Below are 23,861 nucleotides of genomic sequence, written 5' to 3'. Positions count from 1 at the left end.
AGCTCTCTGCTATGGCCTGGGAAAGCAGTGGAAGATGGCCCAAGTCCTTGGGCCCCTGCACCTGTAGGAAGACCTGGAAGAAACTCCTGGTTCCTGGCTTCAGATCAGTTCAGCTCTGGCTGTTGCAGCCATTTGGGGAGTGAACCAGCAGATAGAAGACCTCTCTCTCTGTCTCTCCCCTTCTCTGCCTATAACTCTGCCTCTCTTAGACAACACAAAATCAGAGTCTTACAAATAAGAATGATTCAGAAAATAATCTACAAAAAAGACAACTAGAGCCAGCACCAATGTGGGAGACCCAGAGGAAGCTCCTGACTCCTGGCTTTGGATCAGCATAGCTCGGGCCGTTGTGGCCAACTGGGGAGTGAATCAGCGGATGGAAGACCTCTCTCTCTCTCTGTGCCTCTCCTTCTCTCTGTGTGTAACTTTGACTTTCAAATAAATAAATAAATCTTTTTCAAAAAAATCTCCAGTTATGCAGTATTTTGGCTTCTCAAGTAAAAATGTTTCACATTAATAGCAATTAACATTATTAACCTAATATGGTTACTTAATTTAAGTATAAATTCCCTGAAGTAGTTTTTTTTTTAAAGATTTATTTTATTTATTTGAAAGACAGAGTTACAGAGAGAGGTAGAGACAGAGAGAGAGGTCTTCCATCCAATGGTTGACTCCCCAGATGGCTGCAATGGCAGGAGCTGGGCCGATCCGAAGCCAAGAGCCAGGAGCTTCCTCCAGGTCTCCCACGTGGGTACAGGGAGGGGCCCAAGGACTTGGGCCATCCTCCACTGCTTTCCCAGGCCATAGCAGGGAGCTGGACTGGAAGAGGAGTAGCCGGGACTAGAACTGGCGCCCATATGGGATGCTGGCCAGGATTTTAACCTGGTGTGCCACAGCGCCAGCCCCCTGAAGTGGTTTTTTAAACTGTATATCTAATTTGTAATTACAGTTAACAGTGGGAAAGTGTTCAAAGATAAGATTCTCAAAGGGATTTATAAAAAAGGATTTTTTAAATGATTTATGTATTTATCTGGACAGAGTTACAGAGAGAGGGAGAGACAGAGAGATCTTCCATTCACTGCTTCACTCCCCAGATGGCCAAAACAGACAGGGCTGGGCCAGGTAGAAACCAGGAGCCAGGAGCTTTATCCTGGTCTCTCACATGAGTGGCAGGGGCCCAAAAATTTAGGCCATCTTCCATTGCTTTTCCCAGGCCCTTAGCAGGGAGCTGGAGTGGAAGTGAACCAGCCAATATAAATGTGAACCAGCCAACACCCCGCTGCTGCTGGGCCCACACATTTATATAAATATAAATGTCAGCATCATAGGCAGTGGCTTTACCTGCTACACCACAATGCTGGCCCTGGAATGTACAAAAACTTTTTAAAAGTTAAAAATAAAAGTAATTTTTTATCATCTCTACTTTTATGGACTACTTTCTTATGTGTGTGGGGAGGTATAATATAAATACAACTGACATTTTAACCATTTTTAAGTACACAGTTCAGCAGCATTAAGTATATTTGCATTGTTATGCAGCCATCTCCACCATCAACCTGCGGAAGATTTTCACTTGCCCAAATTGAAATTCTTTATCCGCTAAACAGAGACTCCCTATTCTCACCTCCTAGGCAATAACAGTTCTGCTTCTGTTCCTATGAACCTGGCTACTGAAATACCTCAAGTAAATGGAGTCATAATTATTTGTCATTTTGTGCCTAGTTTCTCTGAGCACAAAGTCTTCCACATTTCATCCATGTTATTGCATGTGTCAGAACTTCTTTTTTTTTTTAAGATTCACTTATTTATTTATTTGAGAGGTAGAGTTACAGACAGTGAGAGGGAGAGACAGAGAGAAAGGTCTTCCTTCCGTTGGTTCACTCCCCAAATGGCCACAATGGACAGAGCTGCACCGATCTGAAGCCAGGAGCCAGGTTCTTCTTCCTGGTTGCCCATGCGGGTGCAGGGGCCAAAGCACTTGGGCCATCTTCCACTGCTTTCCCAGTCCACAGCAGAGAGCTGGATCAGAAGAGGAGCAGCCAGGACTAGAACTGGCGCCCATATGGGATGCCAGCACTGCAGGCAGAGGATTAACCTAGTGTGCTACAGCGTCGACCCCAGAACTTCTTTCCTTTTAAAGTTGAGTAAAATACTGTATATATACTGTATTACCTTTATCCACTAGTCCATCAATGATGGACACGTAGGTCACTTTCAACTTTCAGCTTTTGTAAATAATAGTGCTATGAACCCTGATGTCCAAATATCTGCTTGAGTCTCTGCTTTGAATTCTATTAAGTATATACCCTGAAGAGGGATTACTGGATCCCATGATAATTCTATGCTTATTTTTTTAAGATTTTATTTATTTATTTATTTGATAAGTAGAGTTACAGACAGTGAGACAGAGAGAAAGGTCTTCCTTCCACTGTTTCACTCCCCAAATGGCCACAACAGCTGGCGCTGCACCGATCTGAAGCCAGGAGCCAGCAGTTTCTTCCAGGTATCACACACAGGTGCAGGGGCCTGAGCACTTGGCACCTTCTATGCTTTCCCAGCCACAGCAGAGAGCTGGATAGGAAGTGGAGCAGCCAGGACTTGAACCAGCACCCATATGGGATGGCACCACAGGCAGAGGATTATCCTCCTGCACCACAGCGCCAGCCCCTCTATGTTTAATTTTTTAAGGAACTGCCACACAACTGTTTTCCACAACAGCTGTACCATTTTACATTCCTACCAGCAATACTCAAGGGTTCTAATTTCTCTACACCTTTGTCAACCCAGGTGTTATTTCCTATTATTTTCAAATATGTATGAAGAACAAATAGCAAAATAAATAAAAAAAAGAGGTGTCAAAAAATATTCACACGTAGTACTATTCTTTGGAATCAGAAAACCTGGATTTAAATTGTGGTTTCCCCATTTACAGGTTGAGAGGCTTTGGGGAATTTACCAAACCTCACAAAGCCTTAGGTCCTTATGTAGAAAATGAAAGTAATAGATTCTTAGTAGAATGTTTGGGGATTAAGCTACACAGATATTTACGTTCAAATTTTTCCCTTTCTTTCAGTTCTAGATCACTGTTCCTTTCTCATTTCAGATCCTCACCTTAGCATTTCAAGTCATCTCCTGTCTTCCCTAGATATTCTCCCAATCTTTAATCAGCTGTCATTCTCAACCTTCTTCCTAATTCTACCTTGTATTACCATGGAGAACCTAATAATATAAGGGTCATACTATCAACTTACACTGACTCTACTTACCCACTAGTAATTAAGTTTCTATCACCAACACTGTTGAATATTTTTTTGACAGGCAGAGTGGACAGTGTTAGAGAGAGACAGAGAGAAAGGTCTTCCTTTGCCGTTGGTTCACCCTCCAATGGCCGCCGCGGCCGGCGCGCTGCGGCCGGAGCACCGCGCTGATCCGATGGCAGGAGCCAGATACTTATCCTGGTCTCCCATGGGGTGCAGGGCCCAAGCACTTGGGCCATCCTCCACTGCACTCCCTGGCCACAGCAGAGGGCTGGCCTGGAAGAGGGGCAACCAGGACAGAATCTGGCGCCCCGACCGGGACTAGAACCCGGTGTGCCGGCGCCGCTAGGCGGAGGATTAGCCTAGTGAGCCGCGGCGCCGGCCAACACTGTTGAATTTTAAACAGTTTTCTTAGTTTCTTCTCTAATCTCAGCACTTCTCCACCTCAAGATGGTCCAATAGATACTTACAAAATAATATCTGTAGGGGTCAGCATTGTGGCACAGCATTATAAGCCACCATGCCTTTCTCTCTGTCTCTCTCACTGTCGAACTCTGTCTGTCAAAAAAAAAAAAAAAAAAAAAAAAAGGCCCAGTTCCTTGGGCCCTGCACCCGCTTGGGAGACCAGAAGGATGCACCTGGCACCTGGCTTCAGATCGGTGCAATCCAATTATTAAGGAAGACAATCCTATTATTAAGAATGTGCAGGGCCGGCACCGCGGCTCACTAGGCTAATCCTCCGCCTGCGACGCCGGCACCCCAAGTTCTAGTCCCGGTTGGGGCGCCGGTTCTGTCCCGGTTGCTCCTCGTCCAGGCCAGCTCTCTGCTGTGGCCCGGGAAGACAGTGGAGAATGGCCCAAGTGCTTGGGCCCTGTACCCCATGGGAGACCAGAGGGAGGCACCTGGCTCCTGGCTTCAGATCGGCGCAGCGCATCGGCCGTAGAGGCCATGTCGGGGGTGAACCAACAGAAGAAAGACCTTTCTCTCTGTGTGTGTCTCTCTCTCACTGACTCTGCCTGCTAAAAAAAAAAAAAAAGAATATGCAGAAGATTGAAACAGAAATCACAAAGGAGACATAGGAATGGCCATAAGCACATGAAAAAGTATTCAACACATTAGTTGAAAAGAAATTACAAATTAAAATCCCACTTGAATAGCTAAGGCTGATAAAATCAAATGTTGGCCATTTATGGAGAAACTAGGACCCTCTTTTATATCACCTAGGGGAATGCAAAATACGAAAGTACTTCAAAAAATTCATGGAAAATGTAATTTAAAGATAAGTTTATTTTGAGGCAAATAATTTTGAAATCATGCATAATTTTTTTATAATACACATTTTCAATGAACTTTTTGAAGATTCCTCATCACATGACCACTTGGAAAATCCTGAGTATGTAGCAGCTCCTTAAAATCATGTATTTATCCCATGACCCAGACATTCCACTCCTAGGTATCTATTCAAGAGAAACAGATACACCTACAAAAGATTAGAATTAGGATATTCATTGCAGTTTCATTTATAATAATAACCAAAAATGAGAAGTAGTCCACATGTTCATCAACAGACAAATAAACAATCTATGGCATATTACACAATGAACCACTATTCAGTAACAGAAAGAAATGAACTACTGATACATCCAATAACATGAATGAATCTCAAAACACTATGTTGGGGGTCGGCACTATGGCGCAGCAAGTTAAAGCCCTGGCCTGAAGTGCCGGCATCACACATGGGCGCCGGTTCTGGTCCTGGCTGTTCTTTTTTTTTTTTTTTTTCTGGCTGTTCTTCTGATCCAGCTCTCTGCTATGGCCTGGGAAAGCAGCAGAAGGTGGCCCAAGTCCTTGGGCCCCTGCACCCACGTGGGAGACCCGGAAGAAGCTCCTGGCTCCTGGCTCCTGTCTTAGGATCAGAACAGCTCCAGCCATTGCGGCCAATTGGGGAGTGAACCAACGGATGGAAGACCTCTCTCTTTCTCTCTCTGCCTCTCTTCTCTCTGTGTAACTCTGACTTTTGAATAAATACATAAAATATTAAAAAAAAAAAAAAGTAATGTGCTGGAGCCAGCACTGTGGCGTAGTGGGTAAAGCTGCCACCTGTAGTGCCAGCATCCCATATGGGCACCGGTTTGAGTTCCAGCTGCTCCACTTCCGATTCAGCTCTCTGCTATGGCCTGGGAAAGCAGTAGAAGATGGCCCAAGTCCTTGGGCCCCTGTACCCACGTGGGAGACCCAGAAGAAGCTCCTGGCTCCTGGCTTCAGATCAGCCCAACTTCAGCTTTAGCCTTTTGGGAAGTGAACTAGCAGATGGAAGACCTCTCTCTCTCGGCCTTTGCCTCTGCCTCTCTGTAACTCTGCCTTTCAAATAAATAAATAAATCTTTAAAATATAAAACAAACTAAAGTAATGTGCTAGGAAGCTATATCTGAAACACGGAAGATAATAATGACACTGCATTATGAAGGTTAGTTAGTATTAACAGGAAGTAATCCCACCATGCTAAAACTAAACAAACCTACGAACCGCTGGCCTGTGAACCAGAGAAACTCCTCAAATGTGGCTCCCAAATTATTACAAATTCACTTCAATATGTAACAATAACAATACTAGCAACTATTGGTCATTGAGCAACTTGTTGTAGACACTTCTTGGGAAACAATTCTCTGCTCATTCCACAAATGTCTACACATGTTGCCAAGGCGCTGAGGGCCTTTGTTCAGAACCATGTTTTCAAGGATGTCTGCTCTGTAGAGAAAACAGCCTAGTAGCATAGAGATAGTGTCCTCCTCAGGAGCACAGAACAATTTACCATCTATTATAAATATACAGGTTCCCTAAGCCCAGCATTCCTCTCCTGGCACATGTCCCACTGTTTGAATTGGAGCTCTGGTAAACAGCACAAGAAAATGCTGATGGGGGCTGGTGCTGTGGCGTAGTAAGCTAAGCTTCCATTTGTGGCACTGGCAGCCCATATGGGTGCCAGTTCGAGTCTCAGCTGCTCCTCTTCCAATCCAGCTCTCCACTTACGGCCTGGGAAAGCATAAGGATGGCCCGAATGATTGGGCACCTGCACCTGGCTCCGGACTTCAGATCAGCTCAGTTCTGGCCATTGCAGCCATCTGGGGAGTGAACCAGATCTCTTTCTCTGTCTCTCTCTCTATCTATATATAACTCTACCCCTAAAATAAATTAATTAATTTTAAAAAAAAAGAAAATTCTGTTGATAGTTTGGCCACTGCAAAGGCTGTGAGAAATACTTTGTCGTTAACCTACAAGTCTCATTTCCTCTGTCAGTATGGCAAGCAAGCTTGTAAGGTTCCAAGTAAGATAGAATCGTATACCCTTCATAGATCTCAACAATACTGTGTAATGTTCCTTATCTCTAACTCCCACAACAACATTGCAATGTAGATTTTACTACCTCTATTATAGATGAGAACAGTGAATTTCCAAGTTAAGTAAATTGGCATTATTAAGTAACAAAAGTATGAGTGGCAAATCGGTGTCTGTATCCAAAGCCCAGAATCTGAAAATGACACTACACAAGGCCCATAAATAAATTTACCTTAAGTCTTGTATGGCTTCCAAGTTCCTATTTACAATATCAGCTATTTCTCCCATTAATGGACTTAAATTCAAATGCTGATCCACTAGGCAAGTGGAAAATTTAGACAATACATTAAAGTCAAACCTGTTAAAGGAAATAGCAAGATCATTAGTATTTACATATTTACTTTTACTTAGAATACAGTTATAAAATACTAATATATTACTAACTTAAATTTTCTAAGATGTCAATTATTTACTGCTACAAAACAAATGGTAACAGTTAACAAACCAGATTCTATAAAAGAAATCTTTAAAGAGTAAAGAGGCCAGAGCCGGCGCCGTGGCTCAATAGGCTAATCCTCCACCTTGCGGCGCCGGCACACCGGGTTCTAGTCCCGGTTGGGGCGCCGGATTCTGTCCCGGTTGCCCCTCTTCCAGGCCAGCTCTCTGCTATGGCCAGGGAGTGCAGTGGAGGATGGCCCAGGTGCTTGGGCCCTGCACCCCATGGGAGACCAGGAAAAGCACCTGGCTCCTGGCTCCTGCCAGGATCAGCGCGGTGCGCCGGCTGCAGCGGCGGCCATTGGAGGGTGAACCAGCGGCAAAAGGAAGACCTTTCTCTCTCTGTCTCTCTCTCTCACTGTCCACTCCGCCTGTCAAAAAAAAAAAAAAAGAGTAAAGAGGCCAGCACCGTGGCTCACTAGGCTAATCCTCCGCCTTGCGGCGCCAGCATACCGGGTTCTAGTCCCGGGTGGGGCGCTGGATTCTGTCCCGGTTGCCCCTCTTCCAGGCCAGCCCTCTGCTGTGGCCCGGGAGTGCAGTGAAGGATGGCCCAAGTGCTTGGGCCCTGCACCCCATGGGAGACCAGGAGAAGCACCTGGCTCCTGCCATTGGATCAGTGCGGTGCGCCAGCCGCAGCACACCGGCTCGGCAGCCATTGGAGGGTGAACCAACAGCAAAAGGAAGACCTTTCTGTCTCTCTCTCGCGCTGTCCACTCTGCCTGTCAAAAATAAATAAATAAATAAATAAAAGAGTAAAGAAATCTTTCAAAATTCTTTGAATTATTTACTTATTAATCTCGCAAAGTTTCTTAAGAAATTAGTTTTCTCCAGGTTGTTTATTAATAGATAAAATAAAACCAGTTACTACAACATTACTGTGAAAAACTTCAGAACCCAATTTCTTCAAGAAAATGGCAAGAAAAAAGAGAGAAGAATTACTAGATTTTAATTTTTTAATTCACTAAAAGACAAGCATAACATGGGGCTGGCACAGCGACTTAAGCAGGTAAATCCTCTGCCTGCAATGCTGGCATCCCATATGGGCACTGGTTTGAGTCCTGGCTGCTCCACTTAAATCCAGCTCTCTGCTATGCCCTGGGAAAGCAGAAGATGGCCCAAGTCCTTGGGCCCCCACACCCACATGGAATACCCAGAAGAAGCTCCTGGCTCCTGCCTCCTGGCTTTGGATCAGCTCAACTCCAGCTGTTGAGGCCATCTGGGGAGTGAACTAGCGGATGGAATACCTCTCTCTCTCTCTCTCTCTCTCTCTCACTCTCACTCTCACTCTTTCTTTCTTTCTGCCTCTGCCTCTCTGTAACTCTGCCTTTCAAATAAATAAATCTTTAAAAAAAAAGACAAGCATAACCAAGTTTATAGCAGCATAACATGACAGCAAAAAGCTGCAAACAATCTAAATGTCCATTAAAAGTACAATAAATAAATTGCACACAACAATGGGGCAGGTGTTGTGGTGCAGCAGAGTTAGCAACTGCTTGAGATACCTGGTTCAAGGCCCACATACTCTGAGTTTCTGATCCAGCTTCCTCCTAATGCACCTGGGAGGTAGCAGATGGTGGTCAAAGTACTTGGATTCCTGCCACCCATGTGGGAGACCAGATGGAGTTCCTGGCTCCTGGCTTTGGTCTGGCCTAGCCAGTGCTCAAATTTGGAGAATAAGTCAGGGATAGACGATATCTCTCTATCTCTCTATCTTTCCCTCTATTTGTGTCACTATGCTTTTCAAATATTTTTTTAATTGCACATATTCATACAATAAAATACCACAGAGCTACACAAAAAAGTCGTAACTGCTGAATCATATAATATCATGGATAAATCCTTAAAACACTTTGAACAAACTAAACTAATTGTAAGAGTACACATACAACTAATTTATAGTATTAAAAGTTAAGATCTTCTTGGGGTGTGGGTATTGGACCAGAAGAAAATACAAAGGGAACTTCTGGGCAGCTAGTGATGTTATTTCTTGATCTCAGTGCTGTTAACATATAGGTGACCAGTATATGAAAATTCACCATGCTATATATTTATGTTTGATGGTTTATATGATATTCCTCAACAAACTATTTAAGAGAGAAAAATTTAAGACATACATAAGTGCAAACCTTGTTTGGATACTAATTTAAATTGCTTATAAAAAGACCTTTAGGAGACGGCGCTGTGGCATAGCGGGTTAAAGCCCTGGCTTGCAGTGACGGCATCCCATATGGGTGCCTGTTTGAGTCCTGACTGCTCCAATTCTGATCCAGCTCTCTGCTATGGCCTGGGAAAGCAGCAGAAGATGGCCCAAGTCCTTTAGTCCCTGTACCCGAGTGGGAGACCTGGAAGATGCTCCTGGCGCCTGGCTTTGATCAGCACAGCTGCAGCCATTACAGCCATCTGGGGAGTGAACCAGCACATGGAAGATTTCTCTCTCTCTCTCTCTCTCTCTCTCTCTCTCTCTCTCTCTCTCTCACTCCTCTCTCTGCCTCTGTCTCTGTGAAGTTCTGCCTTTCAAATAAGTAAATAAATCTTAAAAAAAAAAAAAAAGACCTTTAGGAGCCAGCATTGTGGTACAGTGGATCAAGCCACCTGTGACACTGGCATCCGTATGGGTGCCAGTGTGAGTCCTGTCTGCTCCACTTCTGACCAGCTCCTTGCTAATGTACCTAAGAAAGCAGCAGAAGATGGCCCAAGTGCTTGGACCCCTGCCACCCACATGGGAAACCTAAAAGAAGCTCTTTGCTCCAGCCTGGCCCAGCCCTGGTCATTGCAGTCATTTGGGAGTGAATCAGTGGATGGAAGCACACGCTCTCACTCTTGCTCTCTCTATTTCTCTCTCTCTCTCCCTCTCCTTATCTCCCTCTCTCAAGGATATCTGAACACAGAATAACATTAACTGATATTAGGGAATTATTATTCAATTTTATTACTCTAATCTTTTCTAAAGACTCCTTATCTCTCAGAGATATACACAGAGGTATTTACAGATGCAATGACAACACTACTTAAAATATACTGAAGGAAGAGGAGGACATGGGAGGTAGAGGTTGTATGTTGGTAACTTGAAGTTGGTTGATGAGACACAGGAGTTCATTATATTAGTCTCTCTATTTTTGTAAATGTTTAAAATCTTTTCTTTTTTTTTAAAGTGACTTCCTCCTCTCTCTTTCTTTCTTTTTCCTGATGTTGCCATAATTTTTTAAAAAGATTTATTTATATTTTATATTTTATTTTTTGAAAGGTAGAGTTACAGAGAGACAGAGGCAGCGAGAGAGAGAGGTCTTTTATCGGCTGGTTCACTTTCCAAATGGCCGCTATGGCAGGAGCTGGGCCACTGCAAAGCCAGGAGCCAGGAACTTCTTCCAGGTCCCCCAGGTGAGTGCACGGGTCCAAGTACTTGGGTTATCTTCCACTGCTTTCCTAGGCCACAGCAGAGAGCTGGATCAGAAGAGGAGCAGCCAGGACTAGAACTGGCACCCATATGGGATGCCAGCACTGCAGGCAGCAGCTTTACCCACTATGCCACAGAGCTGGCCCCAAGAGGTTTTCTTTTTTAAATGTGGATTTCAAGTACATTCTAATTATTCTTGACATGATCCATCATAAATACTGATACAAAATAACCTATCTAAATCAACCATTATAACGTGTATGCATAGAATATATAAATTCATAGATATTTTAGCAAGATCACTGATTAATTGCTATTGTGGTAATAAAAAAAATTAACCTAATGGGCCACTAAGACTAATTTTGGAAATCAGTGTTTATGGCGCTGGCGCTGTGACGCAGCCAGTTAAAGCCCTGGCCTAAAGCACCGGCATCCCATATGGGAGCCGGTTCAAGTCCTGGCTGCTCCTCTTCCGATCCAGCTCTCTGCTATGGCCTGGGAAAGTAGTAGAAGGTGGCCCAAGTCCTTGGGCCCCTGCACCAGCATGGGCAACCCAGAAGAAGCTCCTGGCTCCTGGCTTTGGATGGGCACAGCTCCGGCTGTTGCAGCCAATTGGGGAGTGAATCATCAATGGAAGACCTCTCTCTCTCTCTCTTTCTCTGCCTCTCCTCTCTCTGAGTAACTCTTTCCAGTAAAATAAATAAATCATTAAAAAAAAAAAAAGCCCTGGACTGAGGTGCCGGCATCCAATATGGGCACCGGTTCGAGTCCTGGCTGCTCCACTTCCAATCCAGCTCTCTGCTATAGCCTGAGAAAGCAGTAGAAGATGGTCCTTGGGCCCCTGCACCCGCATGGGAGACCTGGAGGAGGCTCCTGGTTCCTGGCTCCTGGCTTCGGATCGGCACAGCTCTGGCCGTTGCGGACATCCAGGGAGTGAACCAGTGGATGGAAGACCTCTGTCTACCTCTCTCTGTAACTCTTTCAAATAAATAAAATTAAAAAAAAAAAAAGAAAGAAATCAGTGTTTATTCTGACTCTATCAGAAATTACATATATGTAACATAAGTCAGGATTGTAAATTTTTTTACAACTTAGTATTAAAAAAAATAAAAGTACTGCTACAGTAACAAAAATAACATATAGAAAACCTGAGTTATTATGAAATTTTAAAATTTTTGGCCGGCGCCACGGCTCAACAGGCTAATCCTCCGCCTTGCGGCGCTGGCACACGGGGTTCTAGTCCCGGTTGCCCCTCTTCCAGGCCAGCTCTCTGCTGTTGCCCGGGAGTGCAGTGGAGGATGGCCCAAGTCCTTGGGCCCTGCACCCGCGTGGGAGACCAGGAGGAAGCACCTGGCTCCTGGCTTTGGATCAGCGCGGAGCGCCAGTTGCAGCGGCCATTGGAGGGTGAACCAATGGTAAAGGAAGACCTTTCTCTCTGACTCTCTCTCTCACTGTCCACTCTGCCTGTCAAAAAAATTTAAAAAAAAAGAAAAAAAAATTTTAAAAATTTTAATTGATTCATTGGAAAGTAAACTGTATATACATAATTATTTGTTTAATAGTAAAAAAAGGTACTGGTTTTACTTTTTATTTTATTTTATTTTTTTGACAGGCAGAGTGGACAGTGAGAGAGAAAGAGACAAGAGTGAAAGGTCTTCCTTTTCCATTGGTTCACCCCCCAATGGCCACTGCTGCGGGTGCGCTGCGGCTGGTGCACCGCGCTGACCCAAAGCCAGGAGCCAGGTGCTTCTCCTGGTCTCCCATGCGGGTGCAGGGCCCAAGCACTTGGGTCATCCTCCATTGCACTCCCGGGCCACAGCAGAGAGCTGGACTGGAAGAGGAGCAACCGGGACAGAATCCGGCGCCCCGACGGGGACTAGAACCCAGTGTGCCGGCACCACACGCGGAGGATTAGCCTATTGAGCCACGGTGCCGGCCCAAGGCACTGGTTTTACAATTGATCTATTCACGCTAAAAAATACATAAAACAGTTAATGTTGCTTTAAAGAAAAATAAAATTGACCTATTATCAACAATTACCACATTTAACATCAAAGATAAAAAAAAGCAAACAGTTCTTACTGTTCATGAAAGGAATAAGATTACTCTGCTTATCCTCAGTTAAAAAAGGTTCCAGGTAGAGAGAGTACAAAAATGGAATGGATGAGAAGACAGATTTTAAATTGTAAGTTTAAGTCAAATCAAATTTAGTAGATGAATGCAAAATTAATAAACACAGACAACTCTTATGTCCCCGTTTAATTTAAATCAACCCAGATAACAAAGGCTTACAGAGCTTGCCAACATGTCTACAATTGTAAGCATTTATCACAGTTTGAATTTTGAGAAGGAACATGCTAAAAAACAAAAATGGTAGAAATGCCCACACCTCCTTGACAACAAATAGCTTGTTGTTTCTTAGTCAGTTCTTTCTTTTCTAGCCTAGGTTTCCATCCAGCTTTGAGAAAGAGGTGCTCTGTGGTGTTGAAATCCCTTATTTCTTTCCCACTTTGATTTTCCCCTTTTTTCACTAATATTTTCCTTGTTTCATTAATAATGGACCCCGACCATCCAATATTTCTAGGTTGAAAAATTCAGTTTTCAGAAATAGCTGGAGATTTTTCAAAATGAGTTCTGCTATTATCTCAGCTCTTTTGTACACAGAAAGCTTCCCATAAAAACCTACAGAATGGACCTCTGTGTTTCCGAAGAGTACCCTCAATAGTGCTCACCTTTTCTAGGTGTTATCGATTATGGCAACATGCTACAAACATAGATGTATGTAGTGCAGGAAACAGACATGAGTTAATACTGTCCACAGCAGTATTAACAGTCGTCTACAAGCTCTGGTCTTATTTCTCCATAAAAATGGAGTAATAGAAAAGTAGCTGCAGATGTTCCCAGATAGTTAAACAGAACCTTCCACTAGTGTCTTCCAAATTTTTTTTTTTAATTTGAAAGTCAGAGTTAGAAAGAGAGAGAGAGAGATGTTTTCCATCCACTGGTTCACTCCCCGAGTGGCAGCATCAGCCAGGACTGAACTAGGCCGAAGCCAGGAGCCAAGAGCCAAGAGCCTCAATTGGGTCTCCCATGTGAGTAGCAAGTGCAAGCACTTGGGCCATCTTCTGCTGCCTTTCCCGGGCTGTGAGCAGGGAGATGGATCAAAAGTAGAGCAGCTGGGACACAAATCGGAGCCATATGGGACTCCAGTGTCACAGGTGGCGACTACACTCGGTATGCCACAATGCCAGCCTCCCCTTTTCTCCTTTTATGGCTCCTTCATGTCTAGGTTTTAACTGACTGCCAGTCAGAAAATCTTTTCTGGGGCAGACATTTGGCACAGCAGTTAAGACATCTGTTAGGACAACCACATCCCATATCAAATGTAGCTCAAGTTTGGGTTCAAGTTCTCAGTCCTCTTCCAATCTCAGCTTCTTAGGTGACAGTTAAAGTAGCTGGATTGCCACCACCCATTTGGGAGACCCAGATTGAGTGCCTAGCTCCCAGCTTTGGTTGGGCCTAGCCCTGGCTGTTTTGGCTATTTGTGGAGTAAACCAGTGGACAGACAACTTCAGTCTGTCTATCTGTCTGTCTGTGCCTGCCTGCCTGTGTGTGTGTGTGTGTGAGTGTGTCTGCTTTTCAAATAGGAAAGAAAGAAGGTAGAAGGAACAAAATATATTTTCTTTCTGAAGAACTCTTCTAGATAAAAAGATTCAAAGAGCTGAATACTGTGACTCCAGCTTACTCACATTTTAATTAATATATGTGGAAAAATACAACATTCCCTGCTTTGAGTTAAAGAGGGAACATTTGAAACTCTTTCCTTTCTCTCTTAAAGAAAGAACACACATATACAATCAAAAACCCTCAAACTAAATTGAGCACAAATACATTGTTTTTCAACGAAGCTTTGATAGCCTGGCAGCAGCTGTGCATTCTCTTGCTGAAAGACTTCCCTGTGCAAACCCTGACCAGGATAACCCTGATCTGAAATGATAAAGCCAGAGGACTTGCCTTTCCAGCCTTGTCCATGCTTCTGTAACCAGTGCTTCAACTAGTGGGTCATGGGCCTCCACAGCAAACCTCAATAAAAACAAGAGAGAAAGTAATTATCCATTTATAAACATTTTTAAAATCATAAACAACACAAGCAGTAGAATTGCAATGAAAAAGTGAATGTCAAGTTATTTTTGCTTTTATGTAGGCAATTCTTATTCCTGGTCTGCTCAAATGTCAATATTCTGATTTTGTGGTATAGTCTAATCAACATCTATATTTTATCCCATGCCTTTTATCCTTTGATCTGCTCATTTCAATGCCCTTCATGAAGCAATGAAAATGTTCAAGTGTACATTTTATGTTGAAAATACATATAAAATATATCACTTTGTTCTTATTACAAAAATATTTTATAAGAGAAAGTTTATAAAATACAGAAAAATGCTAATAGTCATCATCTTACTCATTAAGTATTCCTTTCATGTACTGTAGAGAAAAAAACTTTAACCCTGAGAAAGACCACCAAGAACAGAAGGAATCATCCTTTTTTAACATCAATTCTCAATACAAGTAAACCCATCAGTACCTTTCCTATGAATGCTAATTCTCTAATTTAAAAAAAAAAAAAAAACACATCCCTGATTTCTCTAATGCTGATATCTACAGCTACTTAGTCTGCAAAGATTGGATTATTATACAAGGAAACTGCTGTTTTTCGGGCTGGCGCTGCGGCTCACTAGGCTAATCCTCCGCCTTGCGGCACCGGCACACCGGGTTCTAGTCCCGGTTGGGGCGCCGGATTCTGTCCCGGTTGCCCCTCTTCCAGGCCAGCTCTCTGCTGTGGCCAGGGAGTGCAGTGGAGGATGGCCCAGGTGCTTGGGCCCTGCACCCCATGGGAGACCAGGAAAAGCACCGGGCTCCTGGCTCCTGCCATCGGATCAGCACAGTGCGCCGGCCGCAGCGCGCCGGCCGCGCCGGCCATTGGAGGGTGAATCAACAGCAAAGGAAGACCTTTCTCTCTGTCTCTCTCTCTCTCTCACTGTCCACTCTGCCTGTCAAAAAAATAAAAAATTAAAAAAAAAAGAAAACTGCTGTTTTTCACCAATGAGATTGAGATTAATAAACAGATTAACTATAACTTCTGTGATTTTTTTGTCTTTATACACCTGCTGAATCTATTATTCAGGGAACCCAATCCTCTTTAAGGATGGATTTCCTTGCAAACAATGTAAAAAATTCTTAAAGCTCAATTTTATATGAGTTTGCCTTTGATACCAAGGATGCCTTTCTTTCATGAACACCTGTCAACAATTCATAGAATACAATTTGTGAAACATTTATGAAATATAAGTGAGTCTACAAAATAATTCTATTTTTCTTCTTTTTTAAGAGCTATTATTGGAAAACAAGCCATTGTAACACAGCACACAAAAAATATATCTGTGATCAATTCAATTATAGGAACCAAGAGACTGCAAATGAGTCAACACAGGTAATTTATTAATTGATTATTATTAGGCATTAATTGAAGTCTAATTTTTTATCTATTATGTAATAATTATCTTTAGAGAACTACATTTCTACAAATAACACAACAACCCACTTTTGTATGCATAAGTGTAATCATTTCTTCTTTCATGACTGATGACATTCTAATTTTTGAAACTGTAGTGCTACTAATAGATATCAAAGAATATCCTCCAAACATCTTTAAAACACTAAATTATCAGGAAAACTGATTAACTTGAAAAAATTGCTTTTTACTTTATGGAAGTTCTAGAAAATTAAAATATAAATTGTAATCATTTCTATAAAATCTAAAAGTGAATTACTTACTGTTGTGTGATGTATAACACATTCACCAGGGTATCATCATCCATTAATTTGACTTTACTTATGGTTAAATTATGAAGAGAAAGAAAGTGGGGATGGTTTCTGACACCCTCAATATCTTTTAACGATGTAGTCTTCTGCTTTTGAAGCTGCCAAAGTGCATTAAATGCACATCCCACTTGCTTTTCTGAAAGTGCGGCTTTGTTTCTTGCAATTAGATCAAACACTTGCTCTTCATTTGTGCACTTATTCATTTGGATAATTAATGGTTCACAGCTAAAGGGTCGAAATGGAAACACTCTCCAGAATGGACAAACAGCTCTCAGACGAAACATATTTATAACCAATGAGTCTAGAGAAAAGGTATCTTTTCACATATATCACAAATTTCCTTAGGTAAAGAAAACCATCTGCACTAGCAGTCAGTGCAGTACTTGGGTGTTATACACTTCAGATATTTTGCTTCCATTATGATGACTAAATCCATTCCAACATGCAGCTTCTGTAAAATAATTGGTTTAACATGGTCATGCTTACATCATTAACATCAAATTAACTCTAAAATCCAATTAAAATTTTTTTCCGCATAGAGACTTTGTTCTTAGTCTGAACCGAGTAGCAGGATTTGACGCAAAACCAACCACTCTAGGGGCCAACACTGTGGCATAGCTGGTAAAGCCACTGCCTGCAACACCAGCATCCCAAGTGGGTGCCGGTTCAACTCCCAGCTGCTCCATTTTTGAGCCAGCTTCCTGCTAATGTGCTTGGCAATAGAAGATGGCCCAAGTCCTTGGGCCCCTGCACCTATGTGGGAGACCTGGAAGAAGCTCCAGGCTCCTGGCTTTAGCTTGGCCCAACTCCGGCTATCGCAGCCATCTGGGCAGTGAACCAGGAGACTGAAGATCTCTCTCTCTCTCTCTCTCTGCCTCTACATCTCTGTAACTCTGCCTTTCAAATAAATAAATAAATCTTTAAAAAAAAAAAAATCTAGCAGTTAAGATGCTGTTTAAAGGGCCTACATCTCACATTTGAGTGCCTGGGTTCACATTTCCAGCTCTGGCTCCTGATTCCAGCTTCTTGCTAATATGGACCCTGAGAGACAGGGGTGATGATTCAAGTGATTGGGTTCCTGCCACCCACATGGGAGACCTGGCTTGCATTCCTGAACCCACCATTGAGGCTACTTATGGAGAAAACCATCTCTCTTAGTCTCTCTGTCTTTCAAAAAACAAATGTCTAACATTTATATGCAGTTTGACATAAAAGTAGAAGAAATAAAAAAACCAAACTTGGAGCCAGCACTGTGGTGTATCAGGTAAAGCCGCCAACCTGCAGTGCCAGCATCCAATATGGGCGCTGTTCGAGTTCCAGCCGCTCCACTTCCGATCCAGCTCTCTGCTATGACCTGGGAAAGCAGTAGAACTGAGTAGCAGGATTTGATGCAAAACCAACCAGTCCAGGGGCCAACACTGTGGCATAGCTGGTAAAGCCACTGCCTGCAACACCAGCATTCCAAGGGGTGCCGGTTTGAATCCCAGCTGCTCCACTTTTGATCCAGCTTCCTGCTAATGTGCTTGGCAGCAGAAGATGGCCCAAGTCCTTGGGCCCCTGCATTCACTGGAAGAAGCTCCTGGCTCCTGGCTTCAGATCGGCACAGCTCTGGCTGTTGCAGCCATTTGGGAACCAGCAGATGGAAGACCTCTCTCTGCCTCTGCCTCTCTGTAACTCTGCCTTTCAAATAAAATAAATAAATCTTAAAAAAAAAAAAAAAAAAACTCAGGGCAGTTTGGGACACAGCAGGTTAAGTTGCTGCTTGGGAGGCCCTCATCTCATATTGAAGTGCTCATTTAAGTTCTGTGAACTCCACTACTGATCGATCTTCCTGCCACTACACCTAGGAAGACAGCAGATGATGGTACAAGTACTTGGGTCCTGCTACCCACATAGGGGATTCAAATGAAGCTGCTGACTCCTGGCTTTAGCTGGGTGCAGCCTAGGCTGCTATGGACATTTGCAGAGTAAATGTCTCTCCCTCTCTCTCTGACACTCTGCTTTTCAATAAACAATAAATAAATAAATCTTAAAACAATCCTCAAAATCGTCTTTTTAGTTAAAAGAGTAAAACTGAAAATCGTTTGAAGTAAAAAAATATAGCATCTTTAAAGTTTCTAAAGAGTAGTTATTCAATCAGAAACAGAATAAAAATTGTTAGGATGGTGTCTGTATATTTGCTTACAGGATAATTTGTTCATTGATTTTAATTAATACATTTACTTATTTATTTATTTATTTATTTGAAAGGCAGAGAGACAGAGATCTTCCATCTACTGGTCCACTCTCCAAATGGCCTCAATGGCCGGGGCTGGGTCAAGTCAAAGCCAGGAGCTCAGAGCTTTCTCAGGGGCCCAAGCATTTGGATCATCTGTCACTGCTTTCTCAGGCACATTAGCAGGGAGCTGGATCAGAAGTAGAGCAGCCAAGACTAACTCCTGCTCCAATATGGGATGGCAGAGCACAAGTGGCAGGTCTTAACACGGTAGCAAGATGTCAGCCTTGCTCATTTCTTCTTGAGCCTTAGAAAAACACAAACAAGACAGTCATTATTGACCTTAGACATGTTTTAACCAATAAATGAAATCATTAAAGCACCATAATATTTTTAAAAATCAAGTAACATTTCAAGAAAGAAGCAACATAAAAAAGACATCATGGAAAAGGATAATATTCTAAATGTATTATAAATATATACATTTATAATCAAGGAGCAATGGTTAGAAAGGCAGGGACTAAAATAACAAAATCTAGTATTTCTGCAACATGTTAAAATTTACAATGAACATGCAAAACATCTCACAAAATCCTCTCAACATTTCAGGTAGACATTAGCATTTCTATTTCACAGATGAGGAAACTGGGTGTAAAAACTACTCCCAGTGCTGGTGAAGCTAGATACAACTCAGTTCTTCCCAGTTGAACAGCTTCATTATATTAACCAAGCAACACGCAGTTACTGTGTCACTACAACGATGCTTCAGATTCCTCTCTATGGCTAGACCAAATTGATCTGCTCATAAGAAAACCCAGTGTGTTGACAGTACCGGCTATTTGGGGGGGCAATCAGTAAAGCACTCTGATCCAAGCTGGCCTTGGCCACACACCTGTACAAGAAGCCCTGCACAACGCACAGGTATCCTCATGACACCATGCAACCTCAACTCCAAGTGGAAGCGACTCAAGGGCTAGAACACAGAGGTGTCGAGTCCCCACCTCTGCCCGGGCTGGGAGACCCTGGCGCACTTAGCCAAAGGAGACTGAAAGTGAGAGACAGGTACCCGTGGTGACCAGGTAGCGCAGGTCAAACAGAAGCACGGCTTGCAAATGACAGGCACGCTCGGCGCCCGCCAAACAGCCGAGCCGAACACACCGGGGCATGCGGTCTCCACCGTGTTGGTTCCGAGCGGGCTCAGCCCTGCCCCAGTCCTCCGCGTTTCACAGCCCAACGCCGGGCAGCGGGCCTCGGTTTCTCCGCGGAACCCTGCGTCCCCAGCTCACCAGTGGAACTCTCTCTGTGGGATCCTCGCCGCCGCCACCTGGCCCTAGACTTCCCGGGAACTTTTCTGGAAGGTCCTGGGGAAGGCTAGAAGTCAGGTTTATTGCTGCTTCCCCACAAGGGCCGCGGCAGCCTCTGTTGTCTCGCTCACCCGTCGTAGCCCAGAGCTGTTCATCTTTCCTTGAGAAACATCCCCCTTTCCCCGGCACGGTCGGTACCCCACAGCAGGAAAAAATGCCGCTGGAGGTCGGCGTGCGGCCCCAGGTACGCACTACATATCCCAGGGGGCGTCGCGGCCAGGGCCGAAGCAAGCAAGTCGCCTGCGCATTTTTGTGGGCATTCTGGGCCTTGTAGTTCCTCTTGAGAGAGGCTCTGGGGCTGTGTGGCTTGAAACCACTGAAGGAGGTATACGTGTGTCTTTATGATTTGTTGTTGTTTTGAGAGGCAGAGAGACAGATCCTACTCGCTGGTTCACTCCCTAAATGCCCACAGAGACCTGCCCTGGGCCTTTCAAAGCTTGGAGCTGGGTGGCAGGAACCCAATTACTTGAGCTATCGCCTGCTGCCTTCCAGGGTATACTTTAGTAGGAAGATGGAATTGGGAACAGAGCAGGGAGTCAAGCCGAGGCAGTCTGCTATGGGATGCGGGGTGTCTTACCACTAGGCCAAAAGCCTTACTCTCTTCACTACTGAATTTCTGTGTTTTTGTTTTGTTTTGTTTTGTCCTTGGAGAAATGGAGGACAATAAAAATATTATTTGGAAAATGTAATAGGGAAAAGGTATATGCAGGCTTTTGTTAATTATTGTCAATATATATGAACTGTCAATAGCCATAAAAGTATCAAAACTCTTACTTTCTATCTCTGCACTTGTGTGATGGACAGGTACCAGTTCTCAGACCACAGCTTTCTTTAAACAGTTTTATTGAGATATAATTTACATAGCATACAATTTGTTCACTTAAAGTATACCGTTCTGGGACTGGCATTGTGATGAAGTGAGATAAAGCACCACTTGTGACAACAGCATCCCAAATGGGTGCCAGTTCGTGTCCTGGTTGCTCCACTTCCAATCTAGCTCCCTGCTGATGCTCTCAGGAAGGCAGCAGCAGAGACCCAAATACTTGGGTCTCTGCCACCTGTGTGGGAGAACCAGGTGGAGTTCCTGGCTTCTGGCTTCAGCCTGGACCAGCCCTGACCGTTCTGGCAGTTTGGGGAGCAAACCAGAGATGGAAGATCTCTGTCTTTCCCTCTCTCTGTCACCCTGCCTTTCAAACAAACAAACAAAAAAATCCTACAAAAAAAAAAAAAAGTGCGCAAATCTGTAGGGAAATGCTGTTGTGGTGCAGTGGTTAAGATTCTTGGGATGCCTGCATGAGCACCTGGGCTCAACTCCACGCTCTACTTTTGATTCAGCTTCCTTGCTAATGCACATCATAGGAGGTAGCAGATGATGACTCAAGCACTTAGTCCCTGCCACCCACATGGGAGACAAGGATGGAGTCTCAGGCTCCTAGCTTCAGCCTGGTCCAGCTCCAGGTGTAGAGGTCATTTGAGACATGAACCTTCAGATGGAAGATTTGTCTGTTTGTCTCTTTCAAATAAGAAAATTTAATTAATTAAATTTTTTAAAACTTTTGAGAGTCTCCCAGAATCTGATCATTACAATGTTTACTACAACTAGGGGCCAGCATTGTGGTGCAGTGGGTAAAGCTGCTGTCTGCAATACTGGCATCTCATTTAGGAGCAGGTTTCTGTCCCGGCTGCTACGCTTCCAATCCAGCTCCCTGCTGATGGCCTGGGAAAAGCAATGGAACATGGCCCAAGTTGTTGGGCTTCTGCCACCCGTGTGGGAGACCCAGATAAAGCTCCTGGATCCTAGCTTCAGCCTGACCCACAGCACTGGTGTTGTGGCCATCTGAGGAGTGAACCAGTGAATGGAAGCTATCTCTGTCTCTCCCTCTCTCTGTAACTCTGACTTTCCAAATAAATAATCTATACTAAAACTAATACAAATTAATATTTCCACTATTAATAATTACTACCAATCACTTTAATACTAAAATGTTGTTCTAAAATGTTAACTATAGTATTAATGATATGTAATATATCCTCAAAAATGAATTACTTGAAAGGGGAAAAATATATCAATTATAACAGCAATTGTACTTACATATTGCCTCTACAGTTAAGTAGAATCCTAAGAAACTAATCTGTATATGATAGCTGAAAAAAAATTCTGCTGGTAGCTGTGCAACAGATGAAAACGAACCAATGCTCATAGAAATTCATCTTTTGGAAAAATCTTTTTGCAGAAATACTCATGAAGACTGAATCCCTTTAGTGTAAAAGCAGGACCCCACCTCTCATCTGTTACCCTTAGCCCAAGGTGTCCTTGCCTGCCTTTTATCAAAAGGAATTCACTGAATTACCAAAGTGGTACAGTTGGCCCTATAAGCTTCTAGTCCCTGGACCCAAGAAGTTATTTGCTTCTCCAATAGTTAAAGCCTCGATGGACATTACTGGGGGGGCGGAAGTTGTCCAGGGGAATTCCAGGTCTAGTGGCAAAATGTAACTACCGCTTACATGTAACACCCTTACACTGACTAGCTGGAGCCCTCGTGGCCATTATAAATGCCCTAACGAGCACAGCATTTCTGACCAAAGGAAGATCATGAGACCCACAGACCAACCAGGAATGTGGGAATGTGGACATGAAGAAGCTTTTTCCCTAACTCCACAGGGAGGCCAGAAATTCAGCAATAGTTGTCTGGCTCCTTGGTCTATGTTTCGCAGTACCCACTTTCTTCCACCACCCCAATGTCAGTGATTGACTTTCGGCACATTGGTTGAGATGACCTATATTTGAGGGTTCTACAGCAATATCTCCAAATAGTTTGGGGTGTTGTTTGGCAACAAAGGTATTGCAGAATTGTTCTTACCACTAGAGTGTAAATCCACAATACCTCGGACTGCCCAAAGATGAGTATACTATCAGTTTCACTGATACTTAAAATTGGTAAAGCCCCACCCATGTACCACATGCCCATATGTTTTTAATTAATTTACCTGCTATTAATGAGAAACTTAAATTTTTTTTTATTTGAAAGGCAGAGTGATAGAAAGTTCTCCCATTCTCTGGTTCACTCCTCAAAATGCCAGCAACAGTCAGGTTTGGGCCAGCCCAAAGTCAGGAGCCAGGAACGCCATCTGGGTCTCACAAGTGGCTGCCAAGGGCCCAAGTACTTGGTCCATCATCTGCAGCCTTCCCAGGTGCATTAGCTGGGAGCTGGATCTGAAACAGAGCAGCTGAGACTCAGACCAGAGCTGATATGGTTGTCACAAGCCATAGTTTAAGTATTTTTTAAAATATAACCATTTAATTCCTCTAGGTATCTTTTTAAAAAATACCCCATAGAGGGAAGGCTGTTGTGGCACAGCAGGTTCAGCGGCTACTTGGGATGTCTGCATCCCGTATCAAAATGCAAGTTGCAGTCCACCCAGTTTCCTGCTGATGGGCCTGAGGGGCTTAAGTGCTTGGGTCCCTCCCAATCACGTGGGAGACCGGAATGGAGTTCTAGGTCCCTGGCTTCCTGCTGGCCCAGCCCTGGCAACTGAAAGTATTTGGGAAGTAAACCAGTGGATGGAAGATCTTTCTCTAAATCTGCCTTTCAAATAACAATTATAAATTTTTTTAAACTCTATCATAAAAACAACAAAGAACCTCAATGGCCTTTGTGATTACACTTGGTCCATTACTATTTTTTGTACAATTTCTATCCTAGCCTTAGCTGAAAGCACAATTGGAAGCTCCCTGAAGGGAGGGCATCCTTCTCAATAGCCTGGCAAAATATCAGTAAATGTTTATTAAACGAAGCACTTTAAGTCCCTAAAAATACAGCTTTCGGAAGGTTACCACTGTTCCCTGTCAACTCACTCAGAAAACATTAAGCTACATATAAACCAAGCATCTAAAGAGTCCAAATCCTTAGTTCTAT

General features: G+C 43.5%; 1 protein-coding gene across 12 annotated transcripts in view; it reads right to left on the bottom strand.

The window, feature by feature from the left end:
- Positions 1-20,168, bottom strand: part of FASTKD1 (FAST kinase domains 1) — a 57,873-nt gene extending 37,705 nt beyond the window's left edge. For 2 of the 12 annotated variants that reach the window (XM_051849427.2, XM_070070727.1), the window contains exons 1-5: positions 19,647-20,152; positions 17,644-18,887; positions 16,318-16,816; positions 14,497-14,565; positions 6,826-6,951 (exon numbers count right to left, since the gene is read on the bottom strand). In XM_051849427.2, coding sequence (XP_051705387.1) covers positions 6,826-6,951; positions 14,497-14,565; positions 16,318-16,649 — 527 coding nt within the window. In that variant the 5' untranslated portion in view covers positions 16,650-16,816; positions 17,644-18,887; positions 19,647-20,152. Of the gene's footprint in view, positions 1-6,825; positions 6,952-11,342; positions 11,491-14,496; positions 14,566-16,317; positions 16,817-17,643; positions 18,888-19,472 lie in introns of those variants that run through there. The other 10 variants (XM_051849429.2, XM_051849428.2, XM_051849431.2 and 7 more) reach the window with 10 other exon arrangements.
- Between the last annotated feature and the right edge of the window lie 3,693 nt (positions 20,169-23,861).

Source organism: Oryctolagus cuniculus, chromosome 3, assembly GCF_964237555.1.
Source record: "Oryctolagus cuniculus chromosome 3, mOryCun1.1, whole genome shotgun sequence".
In the NCBI taxonomy this organism is placed as follows: domain Eukaryota; kingdom Metazoa; phylum Chordata; class Mammalia; order Lagomorpha; family Leporidae; genus Oryctolagus; species Oryctolagus cuniculus.
This window is presented reverse-complemented; position numbering and strand designations above follow the sequence as displayed.